The 18,901-nt window shown below is 41.3% G+C and overlaps 1 protein-coding gene across 4 annotated transcripts in view; it reads left to right on the top strand.

The window, feature by feature from the left end:
* atad2b (ATPase family AAA domain containing 2B) overlaps positions 1-18,901 on the top strand; it is a 59,971-nt gene that overhangs the window by 38,530 nt on the left and 2,540 nt on the right. For all 4 annotated transcript variants that reach the window (XR_003742361.1, XM_028953365.1, XM_028953364.1 and 1 more), the window contains exons 25-27: positions 7,836-8,444; positions 9,021-9,148; positions 15,280-15,408. Coding sequence is in view for 3 of the 4 variants with exons in the window: in XM_028953365.1 (XP_028809198.1) it covers positions 7,836-8,444; positions 9,021-9,148; positions 15,280-15,408 (866 nt within the window). In the remaining variant the exon portion in view is untranslated. The remainder of the gene's footprint in view (positions 1-7,835; positions 8,445-9,020; positions 9,149-15,279; positions 15,409-18,901) is intronic.

Raw genomic sequence — 18,901 nt, 5'->3', positions numbered from 1 at the left:
GGAGAGAGAGGGCGAGAGAGATTTTGGTAGTGAGGTGACGGCTCTAAATATTTTCTGGCGCCGCATGAAATATGCATGCATTGGTGATTTTAATTATTACAAAGTGCTGTGCTATTCCAAGCAGACAATCCTCACCAGCGCCGCCACTATCTCCTCTTTATATCTGGCGCCTGGAACTCGGTGTTCATGCTCCAGAGCTTCCCATGCATTATTTAAGAGTCGGAATGACAACTCATTTCCCTGCAGAATCCGCCGCACCCTCTCCGCACGCCACTGCCGCTTCCCATCCGAAACCCTCTCGTCCCGTAGACACACAGGGGGCACTGGGCGATTATATCGATACAACTTCCTGCTGTGATTTATGAGCATGCCTGTTGTCATCAATTTGAATATCGTATTGAGATTAGGGGTAGGAAAAAACAAAATGGTTAGGTAGTATTTTGTGATTGATCATCTGGTGATACGTTATTGATATGCTGGTGTGCAGAATTGAAGTATTGAAGTTTAAGTTGAACCTATGTTGAAAATCAGTTCTAGCAGAAAACTGAAGGCAATTGTCATCACACAGCACTGGGAGGCAGGAACGTCCATGTCCTGTCTACACTGGGCGCGTCCGCCATAAAAAAAAGGTCAAACACACCAGGTGTAGTGAAGGAAAAAAGGTGCAGGTTTATTTTAAGGTGTTGGAAGTGCTCCAAAAATTCAGACAAAAACATCATAGGCATCAATATATAGATATGTACAAAAGATACAGATTCACAGCAAGCTGTTACACTAATGCTCCTCAATCCCTGAACCACCAACCTGACCTTGACCAACACAAAGACCACTGGTATTTTTTTCCAATATTGTTTTGATATATAATAATAATAGATGTTGTTTTTTATGTACTTGGTACTATTTTTCTTATTCAATTAAACACACATTCTCAAAAACGGCATATTGAAATTTTAGAGAAATAAAAGAAAAAAAGAAAGGAGAGTGAATTTAATAGCACCAAAAGTACTGTTGCCAAACGGTGATGCTTGATGTTGTCGGGGCACTTTCCCATCATTTGGCAATGAATTTTTATCTGGAGGCACGTTATCAGTGGGCAGATCATTTCACTGGACCAGCCAGTACACTAAGAACCGTGGCTGGCAACATTGCTCAAAACCTTTCAGAGCAGATAATCACCTTTGTCGGTGTAAGAAGCAGACCTGAACACTAACATTTAAGATGAAAGCTCACTTGGAGCTTGAAACTAGTAATATGAACTTGGCAAAAATTGTATAGTTCAGCGTTTTGGCTCGTACTCCCTCTGTCAAAACATTCAGCATGTAGTTAGTTTTTTTTTTTTTTTTTCTCCACCAGCTTCTGACTGTTGAACACGGCTTCTCCAATTTGAACTTATGTTGAAATATGCATTTGGATAAACAGCATCTGGACCTGGATCACAGCTTAGTCTCCTTTTGGAGGCTGAACAGATTGGGTTTAGCTAACTTCTGCTCATAAGTCATCCCTCCAAGGCCACGAATAATTCTAGTATCTCTCTATTAAACCCCTTCTAGAGCAGCAATGTCCTTTTTCAGGTAAAGTCTGGCCGCTGTATTCAAGGTGGGATTTGACAAGGGCATCATATAAACCTAGCATTGTGTCTCTTGGAGAGATGTAGCCCTGTTGGCAGCTTCCCCACACACAGATCTTTGATGTAATCATATTCCTTAATTTGAAATTTGAGGTGGGGCATTTATGTAATATTATTAAAGCCGTCTTGATTTTAATCCATTTGTTCAGAATTATGTGTTCCTTTTGGCTAATGCTACATCCGCATAGTCCTTGAACACACTGTCCCTTCACCTGCTCTGCAACATGCATTTCCAGGACGTTTTTTCGGGTTTATTAACCTTTTTCCTATTTGCCCGAGACTGTGGGGAACTTTGCAGACCTCACCTCCTGTAGGCTCACGCCGCCACCCGTGACTAATCACTGTGTTGAGAATGGTGACATCTTATAAATGAAGGCTCAGTACTGAGGGGGCAAACCCACGCCTGTGATTAAATGCACACTGCTCTTTGTCACACATGCTATATATGGGGAATTTATGCACACAAACCCACAGAAACAAGCAAGACTTCACTGCACGTGACATGATCGACTTTTTCCCAAAGGCACACTCACTGCGATACAGTGTAGTTTAATTAATTCCTCGTCAACGTTTTATTAATGTAGGTAAAAAGACCTTTTATAGTCATGGTCTGCAAGACTGGTCTTTCTGGGTTAGAGGTGGTTTCTATGGCTGTTGAAATGAATCTCATAATCGATGGATCGCGATTCTGCATCAATCCTGCTTTAGTGCCGCTGGTGACTGTGGCTGCCTGATCTGAGTACAGCGCCGCTCCGGGTAGGAGTAACTCTCATCTCATCTGTTTAAAAACAGTAAAAGAAAATCTGAGGGACTATCGAATCAAGCTATCAAATCACTGACATGATGATTATCGTAATCAAATTGAATGAACACACTATTGAAAGTGAAGTGATTGTCACACGTGTTACACAGCAGCACAGCACACAGTGCACACAGTGAAATTTGTCCTCTGCATTTAACCCATCACCCTGAGTGAGCAGTGGGCAGCCATGACAGGCGCCCGGGGAGCAGTGTGTGGGGACGGTGCTTTGCTCAGTGGCACCTCACTGGTAACTTGGCAGATCGGGATTCAAACCGGCAACCTTCTGATTACGTGGCCACTTCCTTAACCACTAGGCCACCACTGGTTAATTGTGAGACACATGAAATTTCACACCTATAGTGGTTAAAACTCTCACGTTTATCATCGACCTGAAGCATACCATTCTTACATTGTACACAATTAGGCCACTCAGAAACATTTTAACACCAACAAAAAACTTTCATTTAGTCCATGGACTATTGGTATGTAGTTTGGAACTGTGTGCTGTATGACAATGCAGACATTTGAGTAAGACTTAAATGGCTTGAATTGCTTTTAGGGACAAAACATAGATTGGGACATTTCTTTCCAACCGGTGGCAACCGGACCTCTTTATTAATCTGCTTTTTTAATGTTTCCATTGACGTTTCTTTGATTATATCATAGATAGATGTCCTATATCGCTACATGGGACATCAGGCCTGACTTTCAAACTGGCATTAAGAGCAATGTCACACTAAGAGTGGGGCTTTGTATTTCAAAAGATAAAGGAGTCCTGAAGTATTTTTTTTCTTGCATTTATTAGACACCCTTATCCAGAGCGACTTACAATCAGTAGTGATAGGGACAGTCCCCCTGGAGACACTCAGGGTTAAGGGTCTGGGACACAATGGTAGTCAGTGGGGTTTGAACCTGTGACTTCTCTGGTTTATAAGCGACTGTGTTATTCACTAGGCTCCTATCACAAGTGGTTATTTCTTGTATAAAAAGTAATTATCTTTATCTTAAGATAAAATACACAACCTTTTATGTTTGTGTATAATTGTCACAATCTTGATTATTTTTCTCCTTGTGATATATTGATGTGTATATCATCCAGAACGAGGAGCTAGTGTGTGTTTCTGTGTGATAAATATTTACACACCAACAAAAAGTGTAGTTTGTTTCTCTACAGGAAATAAATAACTACCAAACCTTAGTAAGCAGTTTAAATCCTGTGGACACTAGCAAATAAGCCACACCCTCAATGTCCACCATGATAGTCACATGGCAATCAGTGGCTTACACACCTTATCTAGAAAACTGCAACTTCTACCAGCCTATCCCAGCCGCCAGTCTTCTCTCAAACTACCCACCATATTTATTTAATAAGCCATTAAAAAGAACTTCCACACGTTGTCAGCTATTATCACTGGGTCAGGTTTCTGAGAATGTTAATGAAAGGCATTCTGCAGTCAGAAATGGTCAACACACTCGCCTATGAACCAGAAGACCCAGGTTCAAACCCTGACACAGTGTCTCCAGGGGGGGACTGTCCCTGTAACTACTGATTGTAAGTTGCTCTGAATAAGGGCGTCTGGTGAATGCTGTAAATGTAAATGTAAATTACACTTGAAGCTGTGATTGTGGAAAAATACAGCAGAACATCTGGACCCATGGTTTTGAGACTTTTTACATTTTTAATGTATAGCCTTCATGATGCAATCTTGAAAGTGTCTTTCACTATGGAGGGGTTAGAGTTTACCTTTACTCTGACCTACATGCATTTGTTACTCTTGGCAAAAAAAATTTTCCCCTCTTGTAAGTATTTGTTTAATCGCACACATAAAATATGACTTTGACATTAGAAAATTCTGTACAAATGATGGCCTCTCTAGCTTTGATCAGGCCATGAATATATATATATTTTTCTGATGCATGGGGGTACAGACTCGGTCATTCTGGGGCCCATGGCAGAATATTGGGCTTTTTATGAGGATGGAAGAGATCAGGCCGGCTGTGAGGAGTCTGGCCTTTTACTGCGTTGGCAGCCATGGCCGTTTTGGCAGAAGGGAGAGCAGAATTTGAAACAGAAGGAACGATACTAAGGTCAGTGTGAAAATACAGCTCGCCATTCACTTTATTAGAATTAGAATCTTTGCCTTTGTTAACATTTGTTGCTCTTGTAAGGAAGATAAATTTTTGTTTTTTTTGGTGACCCAGCGTATAAACTTTTACATTTATTTTTCTCACACAGTATGCCATGGCAGTGACTTCTGTGTTTTGAAGAATTGATTTTTTTTTTTTTTTTTTAATCAGCATTTGAGATTCTTTCCAAGCTGTAAGTCTCATTGGATGGCTGGGTGGCCCATTCCCATCCACGGCCTGATTAGTGTGACCGAACACAATGGACGCCTTTCGATGGTATCAATCACACACCATTAGCGGCTGATGAGGTGGTGTGAGCTCTTTGTTCTGGGTTCTCCGTGAGTACCAGGGTTTGATGGGACAAAAATGGTCCAATTTCATTGCATCTTATGCGTGGCTGCTTTACCTGAGACCTGAGAGCTTTGCTTTAAAGGGTTACTCTGTGTATGCCATTTTTTACTAGCTTTTATCAGCTGCAGAATCTGTCAGCCTCGGTTTATGATGAAACATTAAGGAAATAAATATGGCCATGTTGTAAGGACTCGTAATGGATGTGCTTGTGGTTTATTTTGTATTCTGGAAGGATTGATAAGGCATTTTAAAGACAAGCTCTTATTGCACTCTATTTTAAAGGCATCTAGCTTGTTGAATGTTGAGATTGCGCTTGTCCAAGCATGTATTATGGCTGTCAGGTGGTACGTTAACCTAGCATTGGACTGGAGCAAAAGATTATTTTTTTTTAATTATGGATTAAAAAATGGGACTTAATGAATTTAGATTTTCACCAAAAAAAAAAAAAAAAGGATTTCTGTTAAATATTGCAGCATTAACCTGTAAACAATTTTAATGAAACACTCCAAATGATTGAAACCTAAGGACACTATTAACAAACTTGTATTAGTGTGGGGTCAAAGGTGTTCTCAGCATTTACATTGATTGATTGATTTAAAAAATAATAATAATAATAACTATTATTTTATGTCACCTGGAACTGGATTTAATGTTTAATGTTTAAAATGGTGTCATCATTAAACATCATTAAATGTATTTTTTCTTGTTTTATCCAAACCCCATTCTTCATGCCAGTTTGAAAATCGGGTAAAATCATTTTTGACACCAACATCTGACATTTCGAAAACATGCCTTGAGTGTTCAGTGCAAATATAACATTGGTTGAGTTTGGAAAGCTGACTGGCCTCACTGGCCCCAGCTGCCTTCCAGATGACCCTGAGGGACATTATGCTCTCACGCAGGAATGCATGGAATTGATCCTCTTAAAACTTTCACAGTGTGGAGCCCTCTGGCCAGCCACAGCGGTGACTGTTTTACTGTACTTCTGAGGACCAAATGGAACTTCCTGTACATTTTTATTTTTTTTTGGCCTCCTCCCCTCTGCTCCTCTCTCAATATCCACCGTTTGCCCATCTGTTGTCAGTCATGTTGCCATGGCATCTTCCCAGCCTTTATTATTGTTGGCGATTGGGGCATCTGTTCCCCTGCACCCGATGTGCACCGAACGACATACATTGTGAGGCACCGAAAGGGAAACCACATGAAGCCTGGCTGGTTTAACAGTGGATGCAAGCGGAGGAGTTGGATCGTCTGCTGTTCGGAGCTCAGGAGCTCCCTTTTAGGCAAAAAGCAGTGGGAAGCGTGGCAGGTGAAGCAGGGAAATTAGCCCCGGTGCTTTGTTGGCTCCTGATTTATGGAACACATCTGGCCTGCCTTCCATCGTTTTCAATTAGTGGCCTAAAACATGGCCGCCCTCCATGCAGACTAATACATCCAGCCCACACCCTCCCACTACCAATTACGCCCCGGACAGGTGCTTTGCACTAATAACAGATTGGCTTTGCTTAGTGTGCCTGCCCACCCCACCCTCCGTGTCCAAAAATAAATAAATAAAACTCCTTAGAATTGATTTTATTTTCTTTCCCTCCCCTTGCATATTTATTCTCAGGGCATTTTATGGCAGACCGCAGAGGCCTTGTCGGCCTCTCAACAGCATCAGTGTTTTTACTGGAATGGGTGCAGCTCACTCACCAGAGGCTTTATAGTGCAGGGTGATGCAATGCGGATACAGAACAGTTTGACTGCGTGCCAGGGTCGGCTTGTGGTCTTGTTGACTTGTTGCATTTTTTAATAGACCAGCAATAGAGTAGCTCCACAGTCCGCCTGATGTATATCTATAGAAATCCATGGAAAATATGTAGAGGGGGGGGGGGACAAAATCTGCTAATAAATAAATGATGAAAGTCATTTGTAGGGGCTTTTTGTTTTAGCATTTTGTTTAAGGCCACTCCCAGATCAATACAGAGTGATTGAGAGAGATCACCTTAATCCTATGATGAAACGATCTCGATCCTGATGAGAGTGTTCCCTCCCTGGATGACGTAATCCTCATCCATGGATAATGAGTGCCACCAAATGAGTCAAAAAAGATATCATATGGCCACTGCAAATCATTCATAAGTATTCAACATGCTAAAATAACGTAATTAACGTAAATAACGTAATTCGATAAATGAAGCTGCCTTTTTTACTTCCGTCTATGATGACATTTTCATTATTTTCATGGCTGCCAAACACAGGGGGAATATGCATGTGTTTTTTTTTTTTTTTCTCCAATTTACAAAATTATAATCACCAGACACTCCCCATCTGAGCCGCTTTCCCACACTTTTATATAGATCCATTTAGCCAGGTTTAATCTTTAGAATTAGTCACAATTAGTCACAGAGACAAGTGTGTGACCCATGAGGCTACTACCACCCTTCCCATCCATTCATTGCAGAATGTGAAGGTTACTGCTTACCATACAGAGTTCATTTTCAGGTTACACTGTGTTTGTTGTACAGCAGAAATTTTGGAACTGGAACTAACATACTTTCTACCCCATGTCTCTCTGAACAAGACACTTAACCCTTAGTTGCTCCAGGAGGAGCAACTAAGTGAAAGTGATTAATTGTCACATGTGACACACACACACCACAGGTCTCCCAGTGCACACAGTGAAATGTGCATGTAACCCATCACCGTTGGTGAGCAGTGGGCATCCATGATAGGCACCCTGGGAGCAGTGTGTGGGGACGGTACCTTGATCAAGGGCACCTCGGATCCATTTTCTAATTTGCTAGGCCACCACTGTTCTGTAGTTACTGTAACTGTTCATCGTATGACTTAATGCCATAAATGAAAATGTAATGTCTGAAAATGTAAAAGGTCTGTTGTTGGTCTTTTGTGTTTATTTATTTTAAACGTCCTCATTGTCTTACTCAGATAACCAGGTCAAGCGGAAGGTCCGCAGACGGCCCACCTGGGGCCGGGGTATCATCAAGAAGAAGAAGGCCTACCTGAAGAAGGAAACTGAAGATGATGAGGATGCAGATGCAGAGGGAGAGGACGCCATGGATGAGTCGGGGGCAGCTGGAATTGGGGAGGATGAGGAGTCCTCCTGTGATACAATAGAGCTGTCAGCCACAGCAGCCAGTACCGATAACGCCACCGCCAAGCACAACGGCCACGCACTCTCCACCGAGGAGGAGAGCTCTAACGAACCCATAGTTATCAGCGACCCACAGGAGAACAAGGGATCAGGTGCTTCCAACCCCCAGGAGTGCCTGAACGGGGACGAGTCAATGTCCAGCTTGGACAGTGAAGTCAACAGGAAGGACACCGAGGGGAGCGGTGGGGAAAACGAGACTTCCGCGTTAGGGCATTCTGGGAGGACTGAGGAGACGTCTGCTCGTGTTAGCACTCAGGGAGGAGCAGATGCTTGCGGAGTTGACGTCATGATGGGGGGCGCAGAGGAGCACAAGCAGATGGCAGAGAGCAGCACAAAGGACGCCGCCCCCACAGAAAGCAGCGACTGTGACCGCGAGAAAGGAGGTAGCTGCACTAATGACACATCACTTCACACTTTTTAATGTCCATACACAAGCTAAAGTACCTGGGCGCAAACCGTCCATATGCTCCTGTTTACTGCTTTTACAGCTTTATGCAGAGCCATGTTCATTTAAATGGATAATCAAACGTTATTGATCCCTGGAAGGGAGATTTTGATGTCTTATGTTCTAAATTAACAAGGATCAGGCCATACATAACAGAAGAGAACAAAAAAGTACACAAATCATACAATACTGTAAAAACACACAAAGATTTGAGCTGGGATGCAACAAGTGCAATTATATGTAAAGACATGTCAAGGGATATAGCAATATTGTAAAAAAAATTCATCTATTGATTAGTTACTACATTGTAAAATTCAGTTTTTTGAAAGAACTAAACTTCTGTTTTAAGAAGTTGAGTTTCACTGGTTGAGACTTTAATTTTTGTTCTATTTAAGGTTAAGAAATGTGGTTACCATGCTGTGAATTGAATTGAAAGTGACAATGATTGGAGAATAATAGTTTTTTAACAAGGCTGTATTGCTATTGGTTTTAACCCCCCTCCTTCTGTAATAAGGTGAGCCCAAAGCAAGTGAACACAAGAGCCAATCAGAACATCAGACTGCTGTAACCGCAGAGAGGCCGGAGGATCCCCCACAGCCCCCACCCCCTCCTGCTGTAGTTGTGGACCATCAGCGACTAGCAGTGAGTTCTGTCAAACTTGCACAAGATCTGTGTGTGTGTGTCATATATATACACACACACACTTGTCATCTTCAGACAAGTTGAATATCTGGTCCGTCGGCAAAAGTGAAATTCTTCTCAAGATTCTATTGAACTCTCCAGAGTTGGTGTAGGGTGTAGTTGAGCTTTTATAATAAGTTATAATAATAATAATAACTTTGTGCACAGCATCATTACACAATTTATGTGGAAAGACTGCAGTCTTTGCCAATAATTCTACATTTTAAATACCTTGTGTTTGTCTGCTTTGCAGTCCAATAAATAGCAATGGCGTTTTATATATTAATTATTGCAGAGTTGCACATTTACTAGTTAGATTGCTGAGCTGGCTCCTCTGAAATTCCTCTGAATCTCTTTTCCAATGAACTGTGGTTTGTGTGTGTGTGTGTATATATTCACTCTCAGAGTTTTTATTTATATATATGCTGGTGTCTTCCTCTTGTAAGTTGCATTTATTAACAACATATATATATATATATATATATATATATATATATATATATATATATATATATATATATATATAAAAAAACAACAGTTATTTCTTACATTGCCCAAAATCACATACAGTATGTCTCAATGGGCTTTGACAGGCCCTACAGTTGACACCCGCCACACTTGACCCACACAAAAACTCCACACAAAAAAATAAATAATAAAACATTTATTCATATATATATGTATATATATATAATATAGTGACGCAGATCATAGATGTATAACTATATAGTGATGCATATTATATTTCAGTGATCCAGGTAATAACATGTGTGAGATCTGCTGTAGGAGGAGTATGTTGTAGACGCTGTGGGACTCTCACACTTATCAAAGGCCTATCTGTAGCGCACCAGCGGCTGCTGCGCACTGAAATGTCGTGGTCCCTGAGAGGAGGAAATTACCCTGTCAGTGTAATGTAATGCACTGCGATTGCTCCGTAATGCGGGGGCCACTTCGAGATCTCCTGTTATCTCCCCTCCATTTTTTTCTTGCTCCCTTATGCTATCTTTCTCCAGACGGCACCAATAACCAACTGTTTTCATTTTTTTTGTTTGTTTCATTCTCTTTAAAAATATGTCTTTTATGGGTTTTTAGCAAAAAAAAATTGAAATAATTGAAGTTGCATTTATCTCCTCCTGTGATCCATTTAGAGGAGCAACAGATTGTCCAATAAACAGTTTTGATTTCCTCGTCTAAGGAACAACTCGTGCCGCGCTTGCTGGGCGAGAGGTGCCCGTTCGCGGACTGGCAGGGCGAGGCACTATGTCTAAAACCATTTCCCTGGCGCTTTGGACACAGCGAGCGGAAGTCATGCCGGCTCCTTCACTTTCACTAATACCCGAGTGCAAATTGGCTCCACTCCTCGCGTCCGCTCCATACTTCGTTAAAAGGACGCGGCGAGAATAAAAAGGCTTGAAAAATAAAACATTTTTTTCCTGCGGGCCGTTGTCCTGGCGAGAGCGCAGTCGTGACATCTGCCAGCATCCTTGTACCTTTTTCGCCAAAGACCTCCCACTCGGGTGGAGGGCTGATTGATTGCTCCAGTTCCAGCCCACGCTGTGGCGGCCACCACAGAGACGCGGCGAGCATCAAGGAAGCCCGGCCCGGTGCGCGTGCGCGTTGTTAATCTGTGACTTATTTGTTCGTTTAGAGGGGAAGAAGCGGATATCTTTAAGAAACAGATCGCGGAGCGAGAGGGTCTGTGAATAATTGCGTTTTTCATCCTTGGCTTATGGAACAAATTGAATTTCCGGTGAAGTGGTGCGAGTTGCCGTTTAAGCAGATATCTCCTTCCGTACCCACAGTTTGGCTGGCAGCCTGCATTAAGAATACAGAGCTCCGGTTAGGCTCCCTGACACCCGGGTGGTGCCTGGAAGGCGTCTCCTTCTTGAAAGTTTATATTTATTCAATTACAAGAGCTTCCTTGTTCAAATGTAATTTTTATATAGATATAAAATAAACTATTTTAAAGGTCACTGCATCAAGCTTCCTCAGTTTCCAGGACCTCCTCATTGGTTCCTGGCCTGAGCGCCACCTGAGCGTAGCTGTGTGATTGGTAGATGACAGGTCGCCTGTGCGCACAGCAGCCATCAGGAACTGATGCCAAAAGAAGGGGGTTGTAGTGCAAGACAAACCCCTGGACCCCTTTTAATCTGAAATAAAGTCATATGCAACTTAAAGCAGAATTGTGATCATTTTTATTGACACAGCTGTGGACTCATTGCACCACCAACCTGGAAACAAGACCCCTAAACACATCTAATCGAGACCTTTTATTCCCAATAGCGCACTCTTGACTCCACCTGTTTCAATCCATACAAGGCATTTATATTGTTGCATCATCAATGTCCTTCACATTCCTAAGTGTATATATGACTCCTCTGACATTTTGCTAAAACACAAATATGTCTGACATTTACTATGGCGTCCCAATGTGGCCACAGTTCATTGGACAACAGGTGTCTCCAAATATATCCGCTTCTGTCTGCGAGGTTCTGTGTATGAATAATAAAATATTCCATATATATATCCAAATATTTTCTAACTTTAAAAAGTACTTATAATATGCACTCATAAACCCTACACACAGATCATCCCAGAAATAAAGACACCTCTGTCAACAAGACTAGGCCTTTTTCTTGTTTCTTATTATGAACCATCTTGGGATTTGACGTTTCTTGGATGAATTGTGAGGTATGATGTTATCAGCATGCATGCCACCACCAGTATGGAACACGCAAGTACTAAGTGAGGTTTTTTCAAAGCTGTATTGTAGACAGAAAAAAAGACAAATAAGTAATGGGGTTATGAAGAAGCCCTTGTGAAGGACAGCTGAGTGGTGATGGTGGCAGGGAAGATGACTCAAAAGACTGATAAATGATATTTCAACAAAAACTTTAATAAATACATGAAATAATCAACTGTAAGTCAAGCTCTCTGACTCGCCAATCGACTCAATTCTCCAGAGTGAAAACTTGGGCCAGTCTTTATAGCCATGGACCAAACCATTTATTAACATACAATAAACAATTATATTCACACGAACACTTAAACAGTTCATAATAATCATGTTGTACTTTCATCAACGAATACATTAATATACATTTTAAAAATATATTTCATTTACATAGTCTCACCTCAATTAATAAATCATTTAACATAGCTACCAATAATCCTCCTCCAACTAAACGGCATTTGGTAAACACTAGGAATCAGTTAAAATTCCCCACAGTCCTCTCCCACTATGTTAGGTTGTTCTTAGCCGGCCGGTACAAATCACGTTTATTACCGGTAACGGGCCTCAGCTCTGTTAAAAAGCAGCGTCGTCCACTACATTCCAGACGTTTTTTCCCTTCTGGCCCCTTATGAATTGGATGCTTAAAGTATTGTCGAGCACAACTGTGTATTAATTTTTTCTATACTTTATGGACATAGTTTGGGTTTTTTTTTAACTCTCATCTCTGTGCCCTTGATAGTCAAGTTCATTTGGCACTCCTGTCTATGTATGACGGTGTTTTGAATCACTCTGCATTGCCTGTTTGTATCCAATTCCACACCATCAGCACATCAAAAAGCTCACATTTGAAAGAACACCACAAAGTGAGTGGTCTGCAATTTTTTTTTCCCTTTTGGTAAAAGAACATTTGCTTTCAAGTGTTTTCATCCTGTTTATTCCTTTGTTTTTGATTGACAGGTACTTTCATTTAAAACCGTGCTGTCCTTAACTGCCTGGCGTTTTTCTTACCTGAAAATCGCAGGACTGTGTTTAAATGAAGCAAATTGCTTGTGTTTTAAGCAACATTTTTTTTTCTCCTGCATGCACTTTCTACCCTTATTAATGCACAGTGGGGGTTCATGTGTGCTTGACGGAGCTGCTGACACGAAATGCGGTCATCACCACTAACCTCGTCCAGCTCAGCAGTTGATTAAGTCCGTTTTGTATTGCATTAGTTTTACATGACGAGGCCGGGCTGTGCAGTTATTATCTTGTCCTTCAGTTGAGACACTAAACCGAGCTCCTGACTTCATGGCGTCTTATTTTGAAAGGGGAGGGCGGTTCTTCAGCATGCAGGCTTTCCTAATAAAAATAATAATACCCATAATCCACCAGGTGCACTCTTCAGTGCTGTTGAGGAGGTTTCCAGCAGTATCTATGTTAAATGTAACATTTCACAATCACAATTTCCCTGATTAAAATATACAGTAAACATTATGATGGATTTACTGACATTTTAAAGCCCTCATTTTAATATTTAAAAACCATCAGTTTTAAAGATTTGACCTCCTCATGTGACCTTTTACATCCAGACATTGCCTGATCTTGGCTGGACAAGGTATTTGACTGTCTCAGGCAATAGATTTGGCAAAGGATACCCCCAGTTTGGGGCGTGCTGGTGTAACTGGAGAGAGATGGAACTCAGATTCCCAAAAATGAATTAAGAAGCAATTAAATATTTAAAAGGGAACGCTCTCTAGTTAAATTCAAGGCTGTGCTAACCAAATGGCTGTGTGAGTCTTTAGTTAGTTGCTTTTATCTACTTTATTAGACACGCTGCAAATGAAGTTAAATAATAATAATAAAAAAAAATTAATTACTGGTCCTTCACGAAAAATATTTCTATCTTCTGTTGCCTAATCCTTCCCCCGACAACATTTGACCTTCTTGACCTCCTTGCCCGAACAAAGCTTTAATGCATGACATCAGCCATATTTGTTCTCCAAGCAGCACACAAACACAGCCTTGCCTCTGGCGGCATTGATTTATTAATACAGTCACCAGTTCCTGTGCCTTGAACGCTTTCCATTTCTTCTCATTAAATGCTAAACCCACTTGCAGCTCTGTTTGACCTCTGACTGAGGCGTTCAAACGTCTGCACTCTGTTACATGACACTACTTATTAGCTTGCGATTGTCTAACAAGAGTCATAGTCCTGCTTAAAAAAGAAATGGATCTGATGCATCTCACAGCTCCACAATGCTGCCAAATTGAAACTTGAAATGAAACTGGGTGCTTACTGCACCCTGAATGCTCCTCATCTGCGGTCAACGGTTTGGTGTTTAGATGTTAGTTGGGCCGATAAAGATCTAATGGTCGCAGTCAGGCTTACTTCATTCAACTGGGGACAAATTAATTGGTTAAAAGAGAGAAGGCAGAACGGGAAGTGTCCGAATTCCACTTAAAGTTACGGAAAGGCAATAATAAAGTGCTATCAACGTAATTACATTCTAAAACATAGTTTTTTTTTATGTTTCTCTGCTCAGTGATGCTGTCCTCATTTTTTTATTACATTTAAATTACATTCTTTATTCCTGCTCTTGATATCTTGCATGTAACATTTGGGGAAAGCTTTACATGTACATGAAGCATTTTTTGTAGAATGCTAATATTTGTGCAGTTCTTTACACAAGCATTATTAGACCACTTTTTTTATTTTTTATTTTTTTGGTGACACATCTTTGCAAATGCTGCAATATTTATTTATTTTCCTTTAATTTCGCACCCACAGGGGAATTCTCATTAAATATCATCCTCAAGCTGCTTGTGTAATTTCCACCCTTCCTTAATTCATCTCAGCAGTGCTGTTCCTTTTCTGTTAAAGGCCTTTTGTTCCCAGTGGCCCAAATAAGAAAAACCTTATCTGGTTTGAGCGGTTAGTGGGAGTGAACCGGAGAGAATGTGGGGGTCTGGCGTAATAAATTTACTCAGTGGGCTTTCAAAAAAAAAAAAAAATAAAACACCAATGTTGGGCCACTACAGCGCTCTGATGAACATGTCAATTGAAAGGGTTCTCCGCCGTCTGAGGAGCCTTTAATTAGGCATAGTCACAAATGTAAACACGGGTGTGGAGCATCGTACTGCGAGAACGAAAAAGGTAATTATGATTTGCCTTAATTAGCTGTCGCTGTGATCTTAATTGCTTTTGAAGATTGCTGACCTCCCTGTCCAGAATGTGTGCACCAGGGGTACAAGCGCTGAGGTTGTTGTAGGGGAGAGATAGAGAGCGTGTATGTGTATGTGTATGTGTGTGTGTGTGTGTGTGTGTGTGTGTGTGTTTTTTTCTTCTCCTTTTTTGACGTATGGACTCCTTTGGCAGGCGCTCCTGGACGAGGTGGTGTCTCGGACGGCCGGCTTCAGCGTGGATCAGCTGGAGAGGCTCTACTCGCAGCTCAGCCAGTGCATCTACCAGCACCGCAGAGACTACGACAAAACTCTGCTGATAGAGGCGAGTTCGCATCTACACTCAGCACGCGCTCACACACACACACACACACACACACACACACACACACACACACACACACACCTTAACTCCCATCCAACTCTGTACACGCCATCGTCTCACCCCATGTGAACTCCCTCAGGGAACTTCAGCTCACGGCCATGGCATCTCACGTCACATGACATAGAAGCCGGTGAATCTGTACTTGTCAACATTCTGATCCAGAAACATCCAGAATTAATTAAAAAAAAAAAAATATATATATATATATATATATATATATATATATATATATATATATATATATATATATATATATATATATATAATGGAGGACGCACCATCCCTTTGATTATTTTACACTCGTGTTCCAATTCAGTTGTAATAAGTTGAGAGCCAACTGTTTAGCAACACTAAGGCAACACTTGTGCCGTTGTAGCTGAAGTAAAATTGACATTTAAAAAAAGTTAACATTTAAATTCTTTGCCTTCTTAACAAGTCTTTGCATTCCTCCCTCCCCCAGCAACAAAATTCTGCTTTAAGTACAGTTTTCTCTTTTTTTTTTTTTCCAGGGGAATGTGTTCCGAGTTAAATATATGTTTACAGAGGAAACGAAGGCCTTCTGCCTGGATCTGTATAGGTTGTGTGAGGTTTGTTTGGGTGGCTGTGGTTGCTGCTTGATATTTGGAGGTGGTGAATCAGACATCTCACCACTGATGTGTGTCTATTGTCATTAAGCCTCAAATGGAATAAGCCACATCAACATAATGATTTATGAGTATTAAACACACACACATACTAAAATAATTATAGCAACAAAAAGAAAATGTATATAAGACAGAAAATAAAATGATGTATGGGGAGCTAATCATCTTTCAGTGACCACTGGAACCGAGCTAACTGGGTATTTTTGGCCGCCACTCTGTTCAGTACAAACTGCCAATTATTGAATATAAAGATATAACTCAGCACCCTTAATCTACATGTAGTTGTAAGGCCGCTGTTGCCTTTTTGCTGATGAGCTCCTACTGTTAGTTTGGCACCGAGAGATCTCTCCTCGAATGCTCACTATTGTCTTTTGAGAGAGAATTGAGCGCAGCACGTCTCCATCAGAGTTGCAGGCGGTGACGCACCAGGTCTGCTCTTTGGAGCACAGTGTGTGGTAAGGCTGTAGTGCTCCTTACCTCAGCATGAGTAGAAAATGAAGAGTCATGACGAGCTCCAGGCAACCCACGTCTAGAGCAGTTCTGTTTGGTGGTACGCAGTGGATGCATCTTACTCTGAAAATACCCAAACCTGACTCTACCTGACATCATTCTAAGCACCTACTTGTTCTGTCTGTGGGCTACTAGAGACCAGCCATTCTAAACTTTTTTTTTTTAATTTTTTTTAAAGGCACATCTTAAAATACCATGAAACTTCTAATAATGGCCTGGGCTTTAATAATAGCCCTCCTACTTAATGCATCCTACCTAATGGTGTGCTGCTCTCCACGACCAAACTCATCCATTTCTGGAATAGAGTGAAGCAGGGAATATTAAAATGGTGGTAGTAAGAACATTTCAGGGCCTGGCAGCTTGGGCGTAGCACCAAATCATTACATAACCGCAAACCAGTTGTTGTTCCCCTTCCAAGGTCACGTTCGTATCGTCTCATGGAAACAGCCGACATCCAGGTGTACTTCTGCCGGGGGCAGGATTTCTCTAAAGAGAGCAAAATAAACGGCGGACCTGTGCAAAGCAGCCGGCAGCAGGGGACTCCCAGCAGCTGCTGAGTGTTGAAATTAGAGTGGCCGCTGATGGGAGCGAGACGAGCCAAGGCCTCATGGGAAATTATGTTTGCCTTCTCAAATACAATGGTAATGGTTGCTGCCCAGCAAAAAAAAGAAGAGGGGGGTAAAAAAAAAAAAAAAAAAAAGGATCGCAATCTCGCTGGAGCCTGATAGCCGCACAACTCTTAAGGCTAATTTGCTCTGTCTGGTTGTAATGCTGCGCCTCGTGGTCCAACTTCCCGTTTCCTGGGAGGCTCAAAATGGCCGATACCTGGAAAGGGACTCCCCGTCCACATTACAGCAGTGATGATGATTGTAAGAGAAGAGGAAATGAAATACCAGTGTGACCTTGTGTTAAGTAGCCTAGCAGTTTCAAAGCTCCTTTTGCTTATCCAGGCACAGTGGTCCCTAAAACCCAGTGTGTGTTAATAAGAAACTTGCGTGGTTTTAGAGGGACTGGTACACCTATTACCAGCATGAGAAGGCGGTAATAGTCCAACTTTATGCCTATAATAACCATTATACTATTGGTCTATATTATGAGGCTATAGCCCAGTGTCAGTCCATGTTATTTAACTTGTTTTACCGACAGTCTAAAGCCAAGCACCTTACTGACTGAAGGTTGAAGGGAGTTGCTTAGCAACACACACCAACATGCCAGCAGTTTTTTTGGAGGGGGAATATCCATTCAAGCAATAAAACAGCTGAGGTCAGACACTCGAGTTTCAGCCATAGGTCACATGACAGTTGTGATCGGCACAACACAAATCCGTTTTTTAGGTTTCTTTTTCCATTTTGTGACATGGTCAGCCAGAAAGTCAGGGTTAGGCTCCTCTGCAAACCCTGAACAGTCTCCTTAAAATGCGACATATTCCATTGTGTAGGCATGTCAGAAAAGGGCATAATACAACTGTGACTCGAGTTTTTCACTTTCTTTGTGAAAGTTATAGCAGTGTCATGGGGAAACTGACACATTGCAAGTATACCAGACACATGCTGTTTATTTCATTTTTATTCATTTTTATAATGAATACAATCGTGTTGGATGAGGGGATGGCATTTGACCACGTCTTCTTCCGTCTGCACTTTAATTTTATAATAACTAATTCATGTCCGACTATATTTTTCAACCACGTTTTGGAGAGTAGAATCTACAAGAATATTGAAATAACTATTTGTAAAAAAATCTATAAAAATCCTCATTATGTCCGTCCCTAAATAGCAGTAATGCATGTAGGGACTTTGGTGGCTAATTTCACGTCTTCAGTATTTACAGAAATAAGCTGTTTTATATAATGCCAGGAAAATATGCTCTTGAATGGTGTGGCATCAGAATCCTGGTAGGACTCTTCATATTGAACAGCATAGCAACCCCTCTTATGTATTTAGTTTTCTTTCCCCCAAAGTGGTTGCAACACCCAGTAACGATTTTTCTAAGCAAAGCAGTCTTCTTACCTTCAGGGTGTGGGTGTGGGTGTGGATTCAGTGCTGCGTTGTGTACGTTGTACAAGGGGGCTGTTCATTTTGCAGACTCACTCACTGCTGTCACAAACGCACATTAAGAATTTCAACTTACTTCTCCAAGTTGTACTTCTCTAGGTTGTGTGTTTTTCTAATCGGTGCTCGCTTCTCTGGGGATTAATAACAGGTTTTCCCTTTACTTCCATTTATCATTTTTTTCCTTTTCAACCTTAAAAAGCACAAAAGCGTGGCTGCTAAATATTC

The sequence above is a fragment of the Denticeps clupeoides genome, chromosome 14 (genome assembly GCF_900700375.1).
Source record: "Denticeps clupeoides chromosome 14, fDenClu1.1, whole genome shotgun sequence".
Classification (NCBI taxonomy): domain Eukaryota; kingdom Metazoa; phylum Chordata; class Actinopteri; order Clupeiformes; family Denticipitidae; genus Denticeps; species Denticeps clupeoides.
This window is presented reverse-complemented; position numbering and strand designations above follow the sequence as displayed.